Below are 13,135 nucleotides of genomic sequence, written 5' to 3'. Positions count from 1 at the left end.
GCTCATGTCTTTGCACCTTAATTCAACACAGAGCAATCAGCCAAACGTACATCAATGATAGCCTTTAAAAATAAGGAGGTGGTTTGACAAAGTATCATTTTCGACAGGTTTACCCAGAATGCAGTTGGCCAATTTTTCTGAAAGTAAGATGATGTGCACGACTAAATTGTAAAAGTTTTCTGATAGCAAACACAGGGTGTCATTATATTAAGCCTTTGAATTTTTTTTTCTAATAAGGACACACAGTGAAAGTACAGAAGACATTCACACAAAACGGTTTTGTTTAAGGTAAATGCAATAGCTTCCAGGTAAAACTCAGTGGAATTGGTGATCCCATCACTCCATCACAACGAAAGACTCGCACTTCTTTCATCAACACTTTTACCATATTTGAGTCATGCAATTTGTAATTTAGTCAATAATATCTGCTTTTAAAGGCTACCTTATTTTTCTTTTGTATGCAGTACAAGGCTGTGAGTGCTGGCATCATTGGCTGAGGGTGTGGCTGTGCCACTGACGCAATGTGGTGGGAATTTGTAATTTATTCCTGGGTGCCGGCGATCGCTCGCCTACTCTTTGTGAAGGACACAATAGTATCTTTAACGTCCACCCCCTAATGTCAGCAGACGGGACGCCCGTTTAACGTCCATCTGAGGGACGGCACACATACACTGATGAATAACCTTACCTGTGAAACACCAGGATGACAATTTATAGCTAGATCGAGATTCAAACCCAGGCTAGACAGCTTAGAGGCGAGTGTGTGTACATCGAGGTATAGTCTAGGCCAGCGTTTCTCAACCGGGGGCCCGTGGCCCCCCCAAGGGGGCCACGGGCCTTCGACCGGGGGGCCACGAGCGGACGCCGAAAAACTGCGATTCAGAATGCAGAAGCTTGTAATGTACAATTAAGGTGACGAGTCTCCGGTCATAGTGTCAAAGTAAATCATCGGCTCTTCCAACTCCTGGCCAACGAAATGGGAGCGGAACATATTGGACTTCTGTTCCACACCAAAGTCCGTTGGCTATCGAGGGGGAAATGCCTCTCTCGGCTGTATGAACTCCGGGTTGAGGTGGAAATCTTCCTGCGAGACAACGAAAACAACCTCCATGTCCACTTCGACAATGAAGAGTTCGTCATGATGCTCGCCTACCTGGCCGATATATTCGGCCGACTCAATGAAATGAACCAGTCCTTGCAAGGCCGTGATGTGACAGTCAGTGACGTTCAAGACAAGCTTGCCGGACTGTCTGCTAGAATGGAAGTCTGGCAGGCACGAATCAAGGCCGGGTCCACTGCCTCGTTTCCTTTCTTGGACGAGCACCTGCAGACGCAGAGGATTGAGCTTCCCGTCAGCATCAAAGATTGCATCACTAGACATCTCGACAATCTCTCCGCTGAGTTCAAATCGTATTTCGACGATGCACCGTTGGATGTTCCGTGGCACAAAGACCCGTTCAACGCCAAAATTGAACCTACTGAAGACGAAGCAGAGGAGCTGGCAGAGTTGAAGGTTTCAAAAGCAATGAAGCTGGTCTTCAGTAACAAAGAAGACCTCTCCACCTTCTGGTTGTCTGTTCAGGATGCGTATCCACTACTCAGCAAGAAGGCATCCGTAATGCTCATTCAATTCGCCACAACATATCTTTGCGAATCTGGATTTTCTGACCTTGCGACCATTAAAACGAAGTCCAGAAACCGTCTTGACGTTGGGAACGATATTCGCCTTGCTGTGTCCAAGACGGAGCCGGACATAAGAGGCCTCGTCAGACAAGCCCAACAGCAAGTGTCTCATTGATTGTATTGCTTAGAAAAATGTTTACTTTGATTTATCTTTTAAGACTGAGTACATAAATTTCATAAAACGAAATCTGCATCTTTTATTGAAGGGCAGGGGGCCACGAATGTTAAGCGACTCGGTAGGGGGGCCATGGGCCATCAAAGGTTGAGAAAAGCTGGTCTAGGCTATCCTGCCAGCCAAGGTGACCTCATCCAATAAGAGTAATGTATGAGTGGTTTTGCACAGTTCCTGTTAACTGGGACTTGCACTGTACTTCGCTGTGGACCAAATGTCTTGGTTGATTGTGATCATGCCCGATCCAGAAAATGAAAAGTGCGGTTTGGGGAGGAGGTTTAACGGTGGGAAATTGAGGTGACAACTACATTCCGATACATAAATGGGAATTTCTATTTAATATATATATATATATATATATATATATATATATATATATATATATATATATAAATCACACAAAAAAAACCTATATTTCATTTGCTTATACAGTAAAGAACACACGATATCACTAAACAGCAGTTTTATGATAAACAGGTTTGGGCCCACAAATAAAGCATGAACAATATTTCAAAAATATTTTCTTTATTTGTTCATACATTGAAAGAAGCAAAAATAAAAGAAGGAAAGTCCATAAAGCTAGTCTCAGGAACTCAAAAGTTACTCTCGTAGCACTCATAGATGAGGCAGCTCATTTATAATGCTCCTCTCATAAATAACAATGTAATTGGGACCAAAAGGTAAGCAAAATTTCCTATGAGTGTTGATTAAGGAAGCCTATTGCACAGTAAACTGGAAATACATGAAGATTAATAGCACAAAATTCGTGGGAGAATGAAGAGGTGTTCCACAGTCATACCTTCAACCAGAAAAGGAGATGTAATATAGTTTACGACTATATTAGGTTATATGTGCAATTTGGCAAAATTATTGTCCTACTCATTGGGAGTGAGGTCCTTATCAGAGGAAAGAAGCAAAAGTTCAAGAAAGAAAGCTGGGAAGGTAGTAGCTCTCTTCTTTCTTTCTGCGTAGTCACCGAATTGGCAACTTTTGGTCGCAGCACAGACAATTTCTATCCTAGTCATAGGCCACGTCTGTCGAGCACCTTATGAAGGTGATTGGCACACAATGGCGCACCTTTTGAACGTGACTGGCACACAATGGCCTACTTGTATAAAAGTGCCGTGGGATGTTTTCTGTCCACCGGCAAATGTAGTCAGACAGGACACAAAGATTAACGTTACCTCCAACAGATGGTCCACTCATTGATGCAACATCCTGTTATAGTTGGGTCGGCAATCCAAACCAGAGCAGACGTTCCAAAAGCGAGTATGGTACCTCCAATCAATCCTGTCAGGGTCCAGAAAGTGGCAGATTGGGAGAAGCACTTAAGTGTTTGTAAGTTACGCATTGGTTTTGAAATCCTGTGCTACATGCATTCTGTTTATAAAACATATCTGCAATCACGGCTCGAGACCAATCCCTGATCATGATAAAATGAAAGTTCATAAACATAATCAGTATCTCGGTGCAGGTTATTACATGCTCACTTTACCTGTCATGTTGAGGTTTTGGAAAACAAACAAAAAAAGCCATTGTTAGAAAACATACTGATCATTTGTGTTTCTGTTTTGTTACTGGAATAAAGTTTACTTTTGCATTTTCTGTACGTTTTCTGTTCGAGTTTTCTTTAAATAGTCTCACTTTGATTGATGCTGTATATGTAAAAAGCTGAAGTACCCAGCGTTGGCCCACTCTTCTTGTGCAAACTGCTCAAGTTCTCCCAGATTTGAAGGGTGCCTTCTCCCAACTGCTGTTTTCAGATCTCCCCACATGTGTTCAATGGGAATTAGATCTGGACTCATTGCTGGTCACTTCAGAACAGTCCAGCGTTTTGTCTTGAACCATTCCTGGTGCATTTTGAAGTGCGTTTTGGGTCATTGTTCTGCTGCAAGACCCATGACCTTCGACGGAGACCCAGCTTTCTGACACTGGGTTCCACATTGTGCTCCAAAATACCTTGGTAATCTCCTGATTTAATGATGCCATGCACACATTCAAAGCACCCAGTGCCAGAGGCAGCACAGCAACCCCAAAACATCACTGAACTTCCTCCATGTTTGACTGCAGGGAAGGTGTTCTTTTCTTTGAAGGCTTCATTTTGTTTTCTGTAAACATAGAGATGATGTACTTTACTAAAAAGCTTTAATTTGGTCTCATCTGTCCACAGGACATTCTCCCAGAAGGATTTTGGCTCGTTCAGGTGTGTTTTCGCAAACTCCAGTCGGGCTTTCTTTTGTCTCTCTCTCAGCAGTGGGGTCCTCCTGGGTCTCATACCATAGAACCCACTTTCATTGAGTTGGCGACGGATGGTGAGAGTTGAAACTGTCGGACCTTGTGTCTGAAAGTCAGCTTGAATATGTTTGGCAGTTGATCGAGGTGCTTTCTCCACCATTTGAACAATCCTTCGCTTCAATCTTCGATGAAGTTTTCTCTTGCGGCCACGTCCAGGGAAGTTGGCCTTAAACTTCCTGATAACATTGCGTACGGTGGACACAGGAACATCATGATCTCTGGAGATGGACTTGTAGCCTTGAGATTGTCCATGCTTGGTTACAATCTTGTCTGACCTCCTCAGACAATTCTCTGGTTTTCTTTCTTTTCTGCATGCTCATTGCGGTACACACAGTGACACAAAACAGCAGAATGACTCCTTTTCTCTATACAAACTGGTTGAATGAGTGATTTTTATATTGCAGGCACCTGCAACTCACCAAAGGTGAGTTCAATTCAAAAGTCAAGGAGAATCACCTGCTCGAAATCTAATCATTTCTAACAACTTCTAAAAGGTGCCAAAAATATTGTCCAGGCCATTTTAGGATTTGTGTGTGGAATAAGCTAAGATTTAGTAATTCTTTCAGCTTTTTTGTTTTGTTCCATTGCAAACCAAAGAAATACATATGTGGATACCAAAAGATTATTTAATTTCAACAATTTTCTGGAAGAAACTGCATTTTTTGAAAAAAGTGTAAGGGTGCCAATATTTTTGGCCACGACTGTATTTGAAATGAGGGCAAATATAATGGAAAAGCAATTACATCCAAATCAGAATCCCTCACAAATGTCAAATCATCAATTTTACTTTTTTGTTGAATATATTCTGCTCAATGTACCATTGATCACGTTTACAAGTCAAGTGTGATGACTGATGACGTTCAGGAAGAAGAAGACTTACCACCAACTTCAACCGCTTCTGGAATTGTTTGATTGAACCTGATTTGTTTGATGTCATTAATCAAAAAGGCTAAGGCACTATAGAGCAATTTCTTTTAATCCCCCCCAAAAATCTACCTTTTTCCATGTGGTAAAAGCTGGACTGTAATAATCAATAATAAATACTGCAAATAATAATAAATAAATACTGTAAATAATAATAAATACTATAAATACTGTAATGGTATTTTTACATTCTCCATGTGGTAAATACAGTACTGGTGTCACCTTATAAGTGGAATTAAATGCTTTTCGTTGAATATATGCTGGTGAAAATGCCATCGATCACGTTTCTGAGTTAAGTTTGATGACGTTCAGGAAGAACAAGAAGACCTACCACCAACTTCGACCGTTTCCGGAATTGTTTGATTGAATCAGATTTGTTTAATTACATGTGTTCAAATGTCTGGTAATTGTTTTGTATTTATTTATGCGTATGTGTACGAGTATATATCTTTCATTATGGTAATGAAAAAGGCAAAGTCTTAGGTACGGCGATTTTTAAAAATCCACCAAAAAGATACCTTTTTTTCAACTATTAAAAAAAAAAATTACAAATTTAAAAAACACTCTAAAACACTCCCTGGCACTCACTGACAAACCCCTGAAAGTTTGACGAAGATCCATTCAGCCATCTCTGAGAAAAATGGCGACACACAGACACAACTCGTTTTTTCATTTCTGTTCCTCACAATTCCATCTCTCTTATTCACAGACACACACATACATACACATTACACATACATCCACACACACACACACACACACACACACACACACACACACACACACACACACACACACACACACACACACACACACACACACACACACACACACACACACACACACACACACACACACACATACACACACACACACACACACACACATATATATATATTGTTGCGGATCTGTCGCCGGCCTTCTTCCCTTACCAAGGGGGGATTAGTCCCATTGTCTTTACTAACCTGGCGCGACCCGGGACCTATTACGTCCCTTCCGGACAGCGCTAAATAGAGTTTCAGGACCAAATTCGCTGTTACCTAAGTACTAGCGCTGCCCTGGAAGCGAGGAAATAAGCCCCGCACGAACCACGTGTTGGTGATACGCCGAGCGGTTGCGTACACGTGATTCGCGCCGTTATAGATGGTGGAACCCGATTGGAGCGATCTTATTCCTACCACGCTTAATCAATGGAGAAATCACAGGTACGATCGAATCAGGAAAGAAAGAACACAGGTTTATTTACACTATACAATGGCAGAAGAAGCAGAGACACAGAGCAATCTTTAAAAACAGTCTTACTTAATACCCCAGGACTACGGGCCCGTCTCACACACACACGGGGAGTGCAGATGACAGGATGATGTTCAGCGCATCCAGGGATGGCTCTCGTGCAGCTTCCTCCGGTCCCCGGCACGTCCCGTGTAGGTGGATGCAGGAGAAGGCAGGAACTCGTAGCGTGTCGCCTGAACGGAACGGTTACCTTGGGCGAATGGTAGGGAGCCGACTTTGGCGCGGCTGGCTGCTATTCACTCGCGGTTATGGCCGCGCTTACTCGCGTGGCTGAAAAGCGCTATATGCGTTACCGGTGCGTCCGGCTGCGCCCGCGTACTTTGTACGGCCAACGCCTCTTCTTCTATCTCCTGGTGCGCACGTTCTAATGCGAGGTCAAAATTCAACAACGGCGAGTGATGCACGTTCTCGTGTTCTCTCTCTCGTTCGTTTCTCTTTCGTTCGTTTCTCTTTCTCTTTCTGTGTGTGTGTGTGTGTGTGTGTGTCCTCAAACAAGTCCTTTCGCGCCACTGGTGCAAGCCGGTCCTTCAAGTCCTTTCGAGGGCTTTTCGTATCGGCTTATATAGACCCGCCCCGCGAACCTTCTGGAACTCACCAGACGTGCTTCACCACGCCATTCCGCTCGTGCTCTGATTGGCTGGTGGCTCTTACCGTCATCGCCTCTGCCGCTCCCGACCTCAACGCCGCCCCCACCTTTTTAGGCCTACCTCGTGTTACTCGACTAGTGGTCAGCCAAATGGGGCGCGGGATGGATTGCGCCCATAGAGGTAGAATTGGAGGGTGGACGCAAAATGAATGTATGGCCTACTCTCCTGTCTTTACACAACGCAGGTACTAAGAGGGGAAATGGCCTATTCTTACACATACTAAGACATAACTATACTACAAATGGGCCTATATGTTGCTCGTGGAACTAACTATGAGGGGCAAACCTTTAGCATTTATTGACCTCAATGTGCAAATCTCAAAACCGCAGCAATATATATATATATATATATATATATATATATATATATATATACACACACACACACCTCATTTTTTCATTTATGTTCCTCACAATTCTGTGTCTCTCTCTCTCTCACACACACACACACACACACACACACACACACACACACACACACACACACACACACACACACACACACACACACACACACCTTGTTTTATATTTTTGTTTCTCACAATTCTATCTCATGATTTTCAATTCTTATTTTAAAATGCATTTAATTAATTGTACAGTATTGGTTGTTCCTAAACTTAAATATAAATAATTTAAAGGATTTCTGTAAATGATGTTAATTTCACAACATCCCATATTCAATTTTATTTAAATTGTAAACCTCAAAACATAGTTCCTCTACCTAAAGCAAGAACTTTAACCTGTAAGCAATTGACTCGTTTCCCGACTGCATGGATCATCAGCTGGGTACCGTTCTTCCTCAAGGTTTCGATCCTTTCCGCCCAGGACCTCTCCAAACGGCGGATCCACAACCTCGATCATGGATCCACATCAATAGATGGTACATCAGTATATCCACAACCTCAGTGGTCTCACACACACACACACACACACACACACACACACACACACACACACACACACACACACACACACACACACACACACACACACACACACACACCTCTCTTATAGTATAGATAACTGATTAGTGATTACATATCATTTCTAGGAAGAGTGCAGTGCTAATGTAGCAGTTTCACAAAAATTTAAGGGGGGAAGAGTGGGGTATTTTTGGAGTCTTGAAAAAAGTGGAGAGGAAGGTGACAGCCCCTCATAACCCAACACTGAGCCCCATGCCTGGTTGTGATCACATGACCTAACAACTTAATTATTGGTGGCAGGACTGCAATTCAGTGAGTTTTTATTAGTGCTGTACCTGTACCAGCTTGGCTTGAACATGCCACCAGACAATAAATTGTTATAATAATTTTAAACTTACATTGTCCACCTGACCATTTGCTTGTACGTTATGATGGTGGGGGTGTTATAAGCACCCACACCATCTTGCTTGTACGGTACCTCCCTACTGCCTAATTGAGGATCACAAGTGTGTAATGTCATCTAACCCATGGTCTTGCAGGGGAGTTAGAATGAGTGTTTTGATTATTGAAATGTGTATGACTGAGTATTGGGGTTTGTGTGAGTGAATGGGGGAAGATCCACTGAGCCATGCCACTCACCTGTATCACCAAGACAGACGGCGGAAATTTGGAAAAATTGGGATGGCTCTGCAGGTAACGTTGGGTATTGTGGCATCCACCGGGGGACGTGGTCTTTAGAGGGACCCAGGGTTTGCACAAATGTTCATGGTTTTTTGGGGGGTTATATTAAGGTTTTGTGGCTAAGGTAGAGATTTTGTGTGTTGACCAATTTTCTACCCGCCCCAGGAATTGACGGAGGAACTCGACGGTGTAAATATGTGAATTGTTGCTTGAAGGGTGTAGAACGGTAAGGCGAACAGGTAAGTTAGCTACGGCTCACTTCCCACAGCCCCTCCTAATTTATTTAATAGGCTAATTAAGTGTGAGTCGGTAAGTATTAAGTTAAGGCTGAACCTTGTAGGAGCTACGGGGGGGGGGGGGGCAGGGGGGGAGGGGGCGGGGCTGTGTTACGTTTGTGTGGGTAGCAACGGAATACCTTAGGCCAGGTAGGATTGTATAGGGTAGTGTGCTCCGAATATCGCGAAGAAGAAACTTTCCTGTAAATAAGTCAGGCTCGGATGTCACGTAAGTGTATATTTTTCTCCATGCGAGGGGTGGAGCTATGCTAATTAGTTAGGGTATAAGGGTAGCTGCCCTGTGTGTAGTTGCCTCTATGGTTTCCTCTTTGTTCCTGATGACAACACCAGCCCTGCGATCAGCGCCTACAAATAAATAAAGCGATCGCCGACCGGATCCGGACATTCTACCACTAACACCATCGAGTCGAGCCATCTCAAGAGGTGCCAAGAAGGGCCGTGAGGCCCTGCCCCAAAAGGAATGATTGATAGCCATAGACTGATGCAATGGCGCTCTTTGATTGGAGTGCGGGTGACGTTAGAGAAAACATTCTAGCGCCAGGGATAAAAAGGACAAGTCCTGCCATTTTCACTCTCTCTTGCACTGGGTTCCATTGCGAGCAGTCGCACTTCCTCATCTCTCTTGGTTTGTGGCTTTCCTCGCAAGCGGTCACAGTGTATACGCTCTTGGTTCCGACATTTATTACAGACAGTACATTTCGCATTCGCTCTTTTGTGCTGGGTTCGTGACAAGCAGTCTCGCAGTTTATAGACCCTCTTGCTCCTGGCTTCCATCGCGTACAGTTGCATTTACTCTCTTTTGTCCTGGCGTTCATTGCGAGCGGACGCATCCTTCTCTTTCCTCCCCTTGTTGTTGGCTCGTGACGGCTGCGTTTCGTGTCGTGTGCACCTGGAAAGTTCGGGACAGTCGGAGCTCGGAGCAGCCGAGCGAAGAGGACGTGGGAGGAGGTCTTGCCTGTTCGCTTCGCGTCGGCGGCAGGCAGTGAACGCGACTTCACGCCAACGTGTTTTCCCGCGCAGGGACGCGGGACCGGTGATGGCCCGGGACGGTAAAGGACGCCAAGCTGAGTACCAAGCAAATGCTACACACCACATTTTTACTTTCATTTATTTCTCCCTATGCCTGTATTTGAGTCTGCTGGAGGGTCCCCTCAGTTAGGAATTTAGTGTCATTGTTTTGTTAAAATTGTATTACATTGATTTTTTGTTTTATTAAACCCTTCAATTGTTGACTTTCAATTCCTTCTCTTGTCTGTTTATTTGTTTTTGGTTCGGAAAACCAGCGCCGTGTCCGGCCGTACAGGTAAGGACCTCGCTGCCCTCCACTATCCCCCGCGCGTGTCACTACCACCATAGTTGAGTATACGCCTCGGAGTTAAAGCTCGGTTGGCCATCCAACACTCTGTTCACTACAGGGGAGACACACGACAATACTAATGGATGCATTTTTTCCTTTCTATGGGCTGGTGATGATTATGGGAGGGGAGAGATGCAAGTGATGGGAGGTAGGAGGCATTAACAAGGAAGCAGTAAAAGTAAACTACCAGTGAAAACAGGCAGTAACCACTTGGTTAGCACAATGACCTTGAATGCCTGAATTGCTCAACTATCATCTCGTGCCTCATTACTATACTGAGTAAGTGACATCGGCATGGGCAGTGAGATGCAACATTTTTGGATGGAGGAAAAATGATAACTAGTAGAGTAATCTTCCCTGCCGAGTTCGTAGTTGTCTCACCTCAAATAAGCAATGTCTTGGAGTGTGTATTCGTAGAAACGGGAACTTCACGTGAAGTGATGTGGACCGTACATGCTTACCTTGTAGACAATGGCAGTCCGCTCAGAAGAACAACTATCATGAGTGATCAAGATTGGCAAATACACTGCCACTTCAGGTCAGATCGTTTTGTAGATGGTATCGTCCACAGCTTCAACATTTTGTCGTCAACGTGACACAGGCAATGTAAGTGTTTGTAAAGGTTGAGACGCCCTGATTGCCTCCACAAAACCACGCAAGAACGCCCCAACTCGGTTAATAATTTTGGTCATGTTCCATAACCCCAAAGGCAAACTGTATACCCACCGAAATAAAACAACAATAGCAGTCCACACTTGAAGAACTTTAATTTTGAATTAATTAATTAAAAACAATCTGAATAAACAATAAATTAAAACAGAGAAGTAATATTTAACATCCAATATTAAAATCCTTACCATCATTATTACTTCCTGATGGCTCGAGGTGTAGAATGCCACATGGGATGTGCAAGGACAGATAACCAAACATTTGTGAATGATGAAGTGTGGCCTTTCAAGAACGAAGAGTCAAAAGACCTTCCTTTTTACTTTAAAATAGCACAACCACGGTGAACACTTGAGCTGTTTCACAAGGAAAGCAACGCAATCTCTCTCAGCGTGTCATCCAGATTGGTCCAACCATTCGACATATAGTTGGCATGAGGTCTGCCATTACTGTAAATGCGATTATCGATGGTCATCCTGGAGAAAATGGAAAGCTTCAACATCTTTGAATTTTCCTCAATTTTGGTGCAGCCATTTCAACAGATGATAAACTTAAAAAGAAGGAAAACGCAATGACGGAAAGATGTTGTTTATGCCAGAATATACATTGTTGCAACATTGTTAATCATTTTTTTTGTTTTGCTTGGGTCTGCAAAGAGCAAGTCCCAAAATAACAAAATCCAAGTCAAAACAATGAAATGAGTCATACGCTGGTGATCTTATGACGTCACTTCGGTGTCCTACAAGCAGGGTTTGGTTGTTACCTGTCATTTTACACTCACTGGATTCTTCTCCAGCAACTCCTGCAGAGCCTCCCACTCGGCGAAGCGTCTTAATGCTTCCATCATGTCGTCCAGCCGCCGATCACCGCTCATAAAGCTGGCCAGGCCCTGGAGGCTGCACCCGATCCGGTGATCAGTGACACGGTCCTGAAGGAAGTTGTACGTTCGGATCTTCTCAGAGCGGCTTCGGCTGCCAACCTGTGCAAAGGACTTTGGTCCCGTTACCAGTTTCAACTACATGTGTTTCACAATAATATTGACTGCCTAAAGTCGATATTGACAAAGTCAGAGACGGGCGACATTAAAATGAGCTCCGATCATCTGTCCATATACTTTCGTGTGTGTGATATTTCAAAAACTGTTGACATTTACCTTTCAGATTGCAGATATCTATTCTTCATCAAATGATCTTAACCTGATTAGATCACGGCATTGACTGGCTAAAGTGCGTTGCCATGGCAACCGTCTAGGTAACTTGACCTGTGTACGCGATATTTCAAAAACCATTCAAGATTTAGCTTTCATATTACACAGATCTATTGCTCTTACCACCCAAAAGGCCGGGGGACCTAGAGTATCAGCTGCTTGTAATGATACATTTCTACTGGTAAGTCATATATGGTGTAATAAACAATGCCATTGCACATTGATGTAGCTATGGACATGCACAGGCTTGCCCCTCGTCATAAAAAATACATTATTGCACAATCTCAAAACATTCCGCCTCGATGTATAACACCAACGTCATTTTCATACGTAGAGCTCACCTTCACTCTTTTATTCCCCTTTTCTCCCGCCTCTGGAACAAACTCCCCCACTCCCTTCAATCCCACTCCTCCCTCCAGGTCTTTAAAACAGCTGTTCACCACCATCTCTTATCTTCTCCCATCCAAAACCTTGATCTTTTCTACCCCCGCTAATTTCACCCCAGATCCACTTTTTTTGGAATTCCAACTTCTTTGCTGGAAGTCCTTGCAGTGTCCATATGTTTTATACCTCTCCCACCTCCCCCCAAGCCCTCTCCCTCCCACAGATCTCTCGATGTCCCTGCTCTCAAATGTTGTGCTTGTGTCCTTTCCCCCTCTCTCCCAATCTTGTCTACCGCTCCCCTTATTATACGTTTTATGTGTCGGTTTGATTTTTTGTGTGATTAATGTTCGCTCTTTCACGAGCCTCGATCTTGTATAGAAAAAAAAGAGAAAAAAAAAAAGAGCAGTTAAACTAAATTCAAACATCGATGGCAGTTGGCCACCAAAGTCAAGACTTTCTACATTCACCAACCTTACATCAGGATGAAGCAGCATGAGATAGCTTGAACTGCTACTGCATTTATATGAGGCAAGCCAGCACATGCATGATGCATACCTGGAGACTTTGTCACTTGCTTTAGAATAAAGTAAGCGTAGAAGCAGAGAACG

The 13,135-nt window shown here is 43.6% G+C and overlaps 1 protein-coding gene across 6 annotated transcripts in view; it reads right to left on the bottom strand.

Annotated features, from left to right (window-relative positions):
- Window positions 1-2,363: 2,363 nt before the first annotated feature.
- Window positions 2,364-13,135, bottom strand: part of MTRF1L (mitochondrial translation release factor 1 like) — a 100,087-nt gene continuing 89,315 nt past the window's right edge. Inside the window, exons 7-9 of one of the 6 annotated variants that reach the window (XR_010983423.2) lie at window positions 11,700-11,915; window positions 11,128-11,412; window positions 2,364-3,145 (exon numbers count right to left, since the gene is read on the bottom strand). Coding sequence is in view for 5 of the 6 variants with exons in the window: in XM_068108425.2 (XP_067964526.1) it covers window positions 11,703-11,915 (213 nt within the window). In the remaining variant the exon portion in view is untranslated. Of the gene's footprint in view, window positions 3,146-11,018; window positions 11,413-11,699; window positions 11,916-13,135 lie in introns of those variants that run through there. The other 5 variants (XM_068108425.2, XM_068108427.2, XM_068108424.2 and 2 more) reach the window with 5 other exon arrangements.

This window comes from Myxine glutinosa, chromosome 2 (genome assembly GCF_964187855.1).
Source record: "Myxine glutinosa chromosome 2, kmMyxGlut1.1, whole genome shotgun sequence".
Lineage (NCBI taxonomy): Eukaryota > Metazoa > Chordata > Myxini > Myxiniformes > Myxinidae > Myxine > Myxine glutinosa.
The sequence above is the reverse complement of the archived record's forward strand: the minus strand, read 5'-3'. Positions and strand labels throughout refer to the sequence as shown.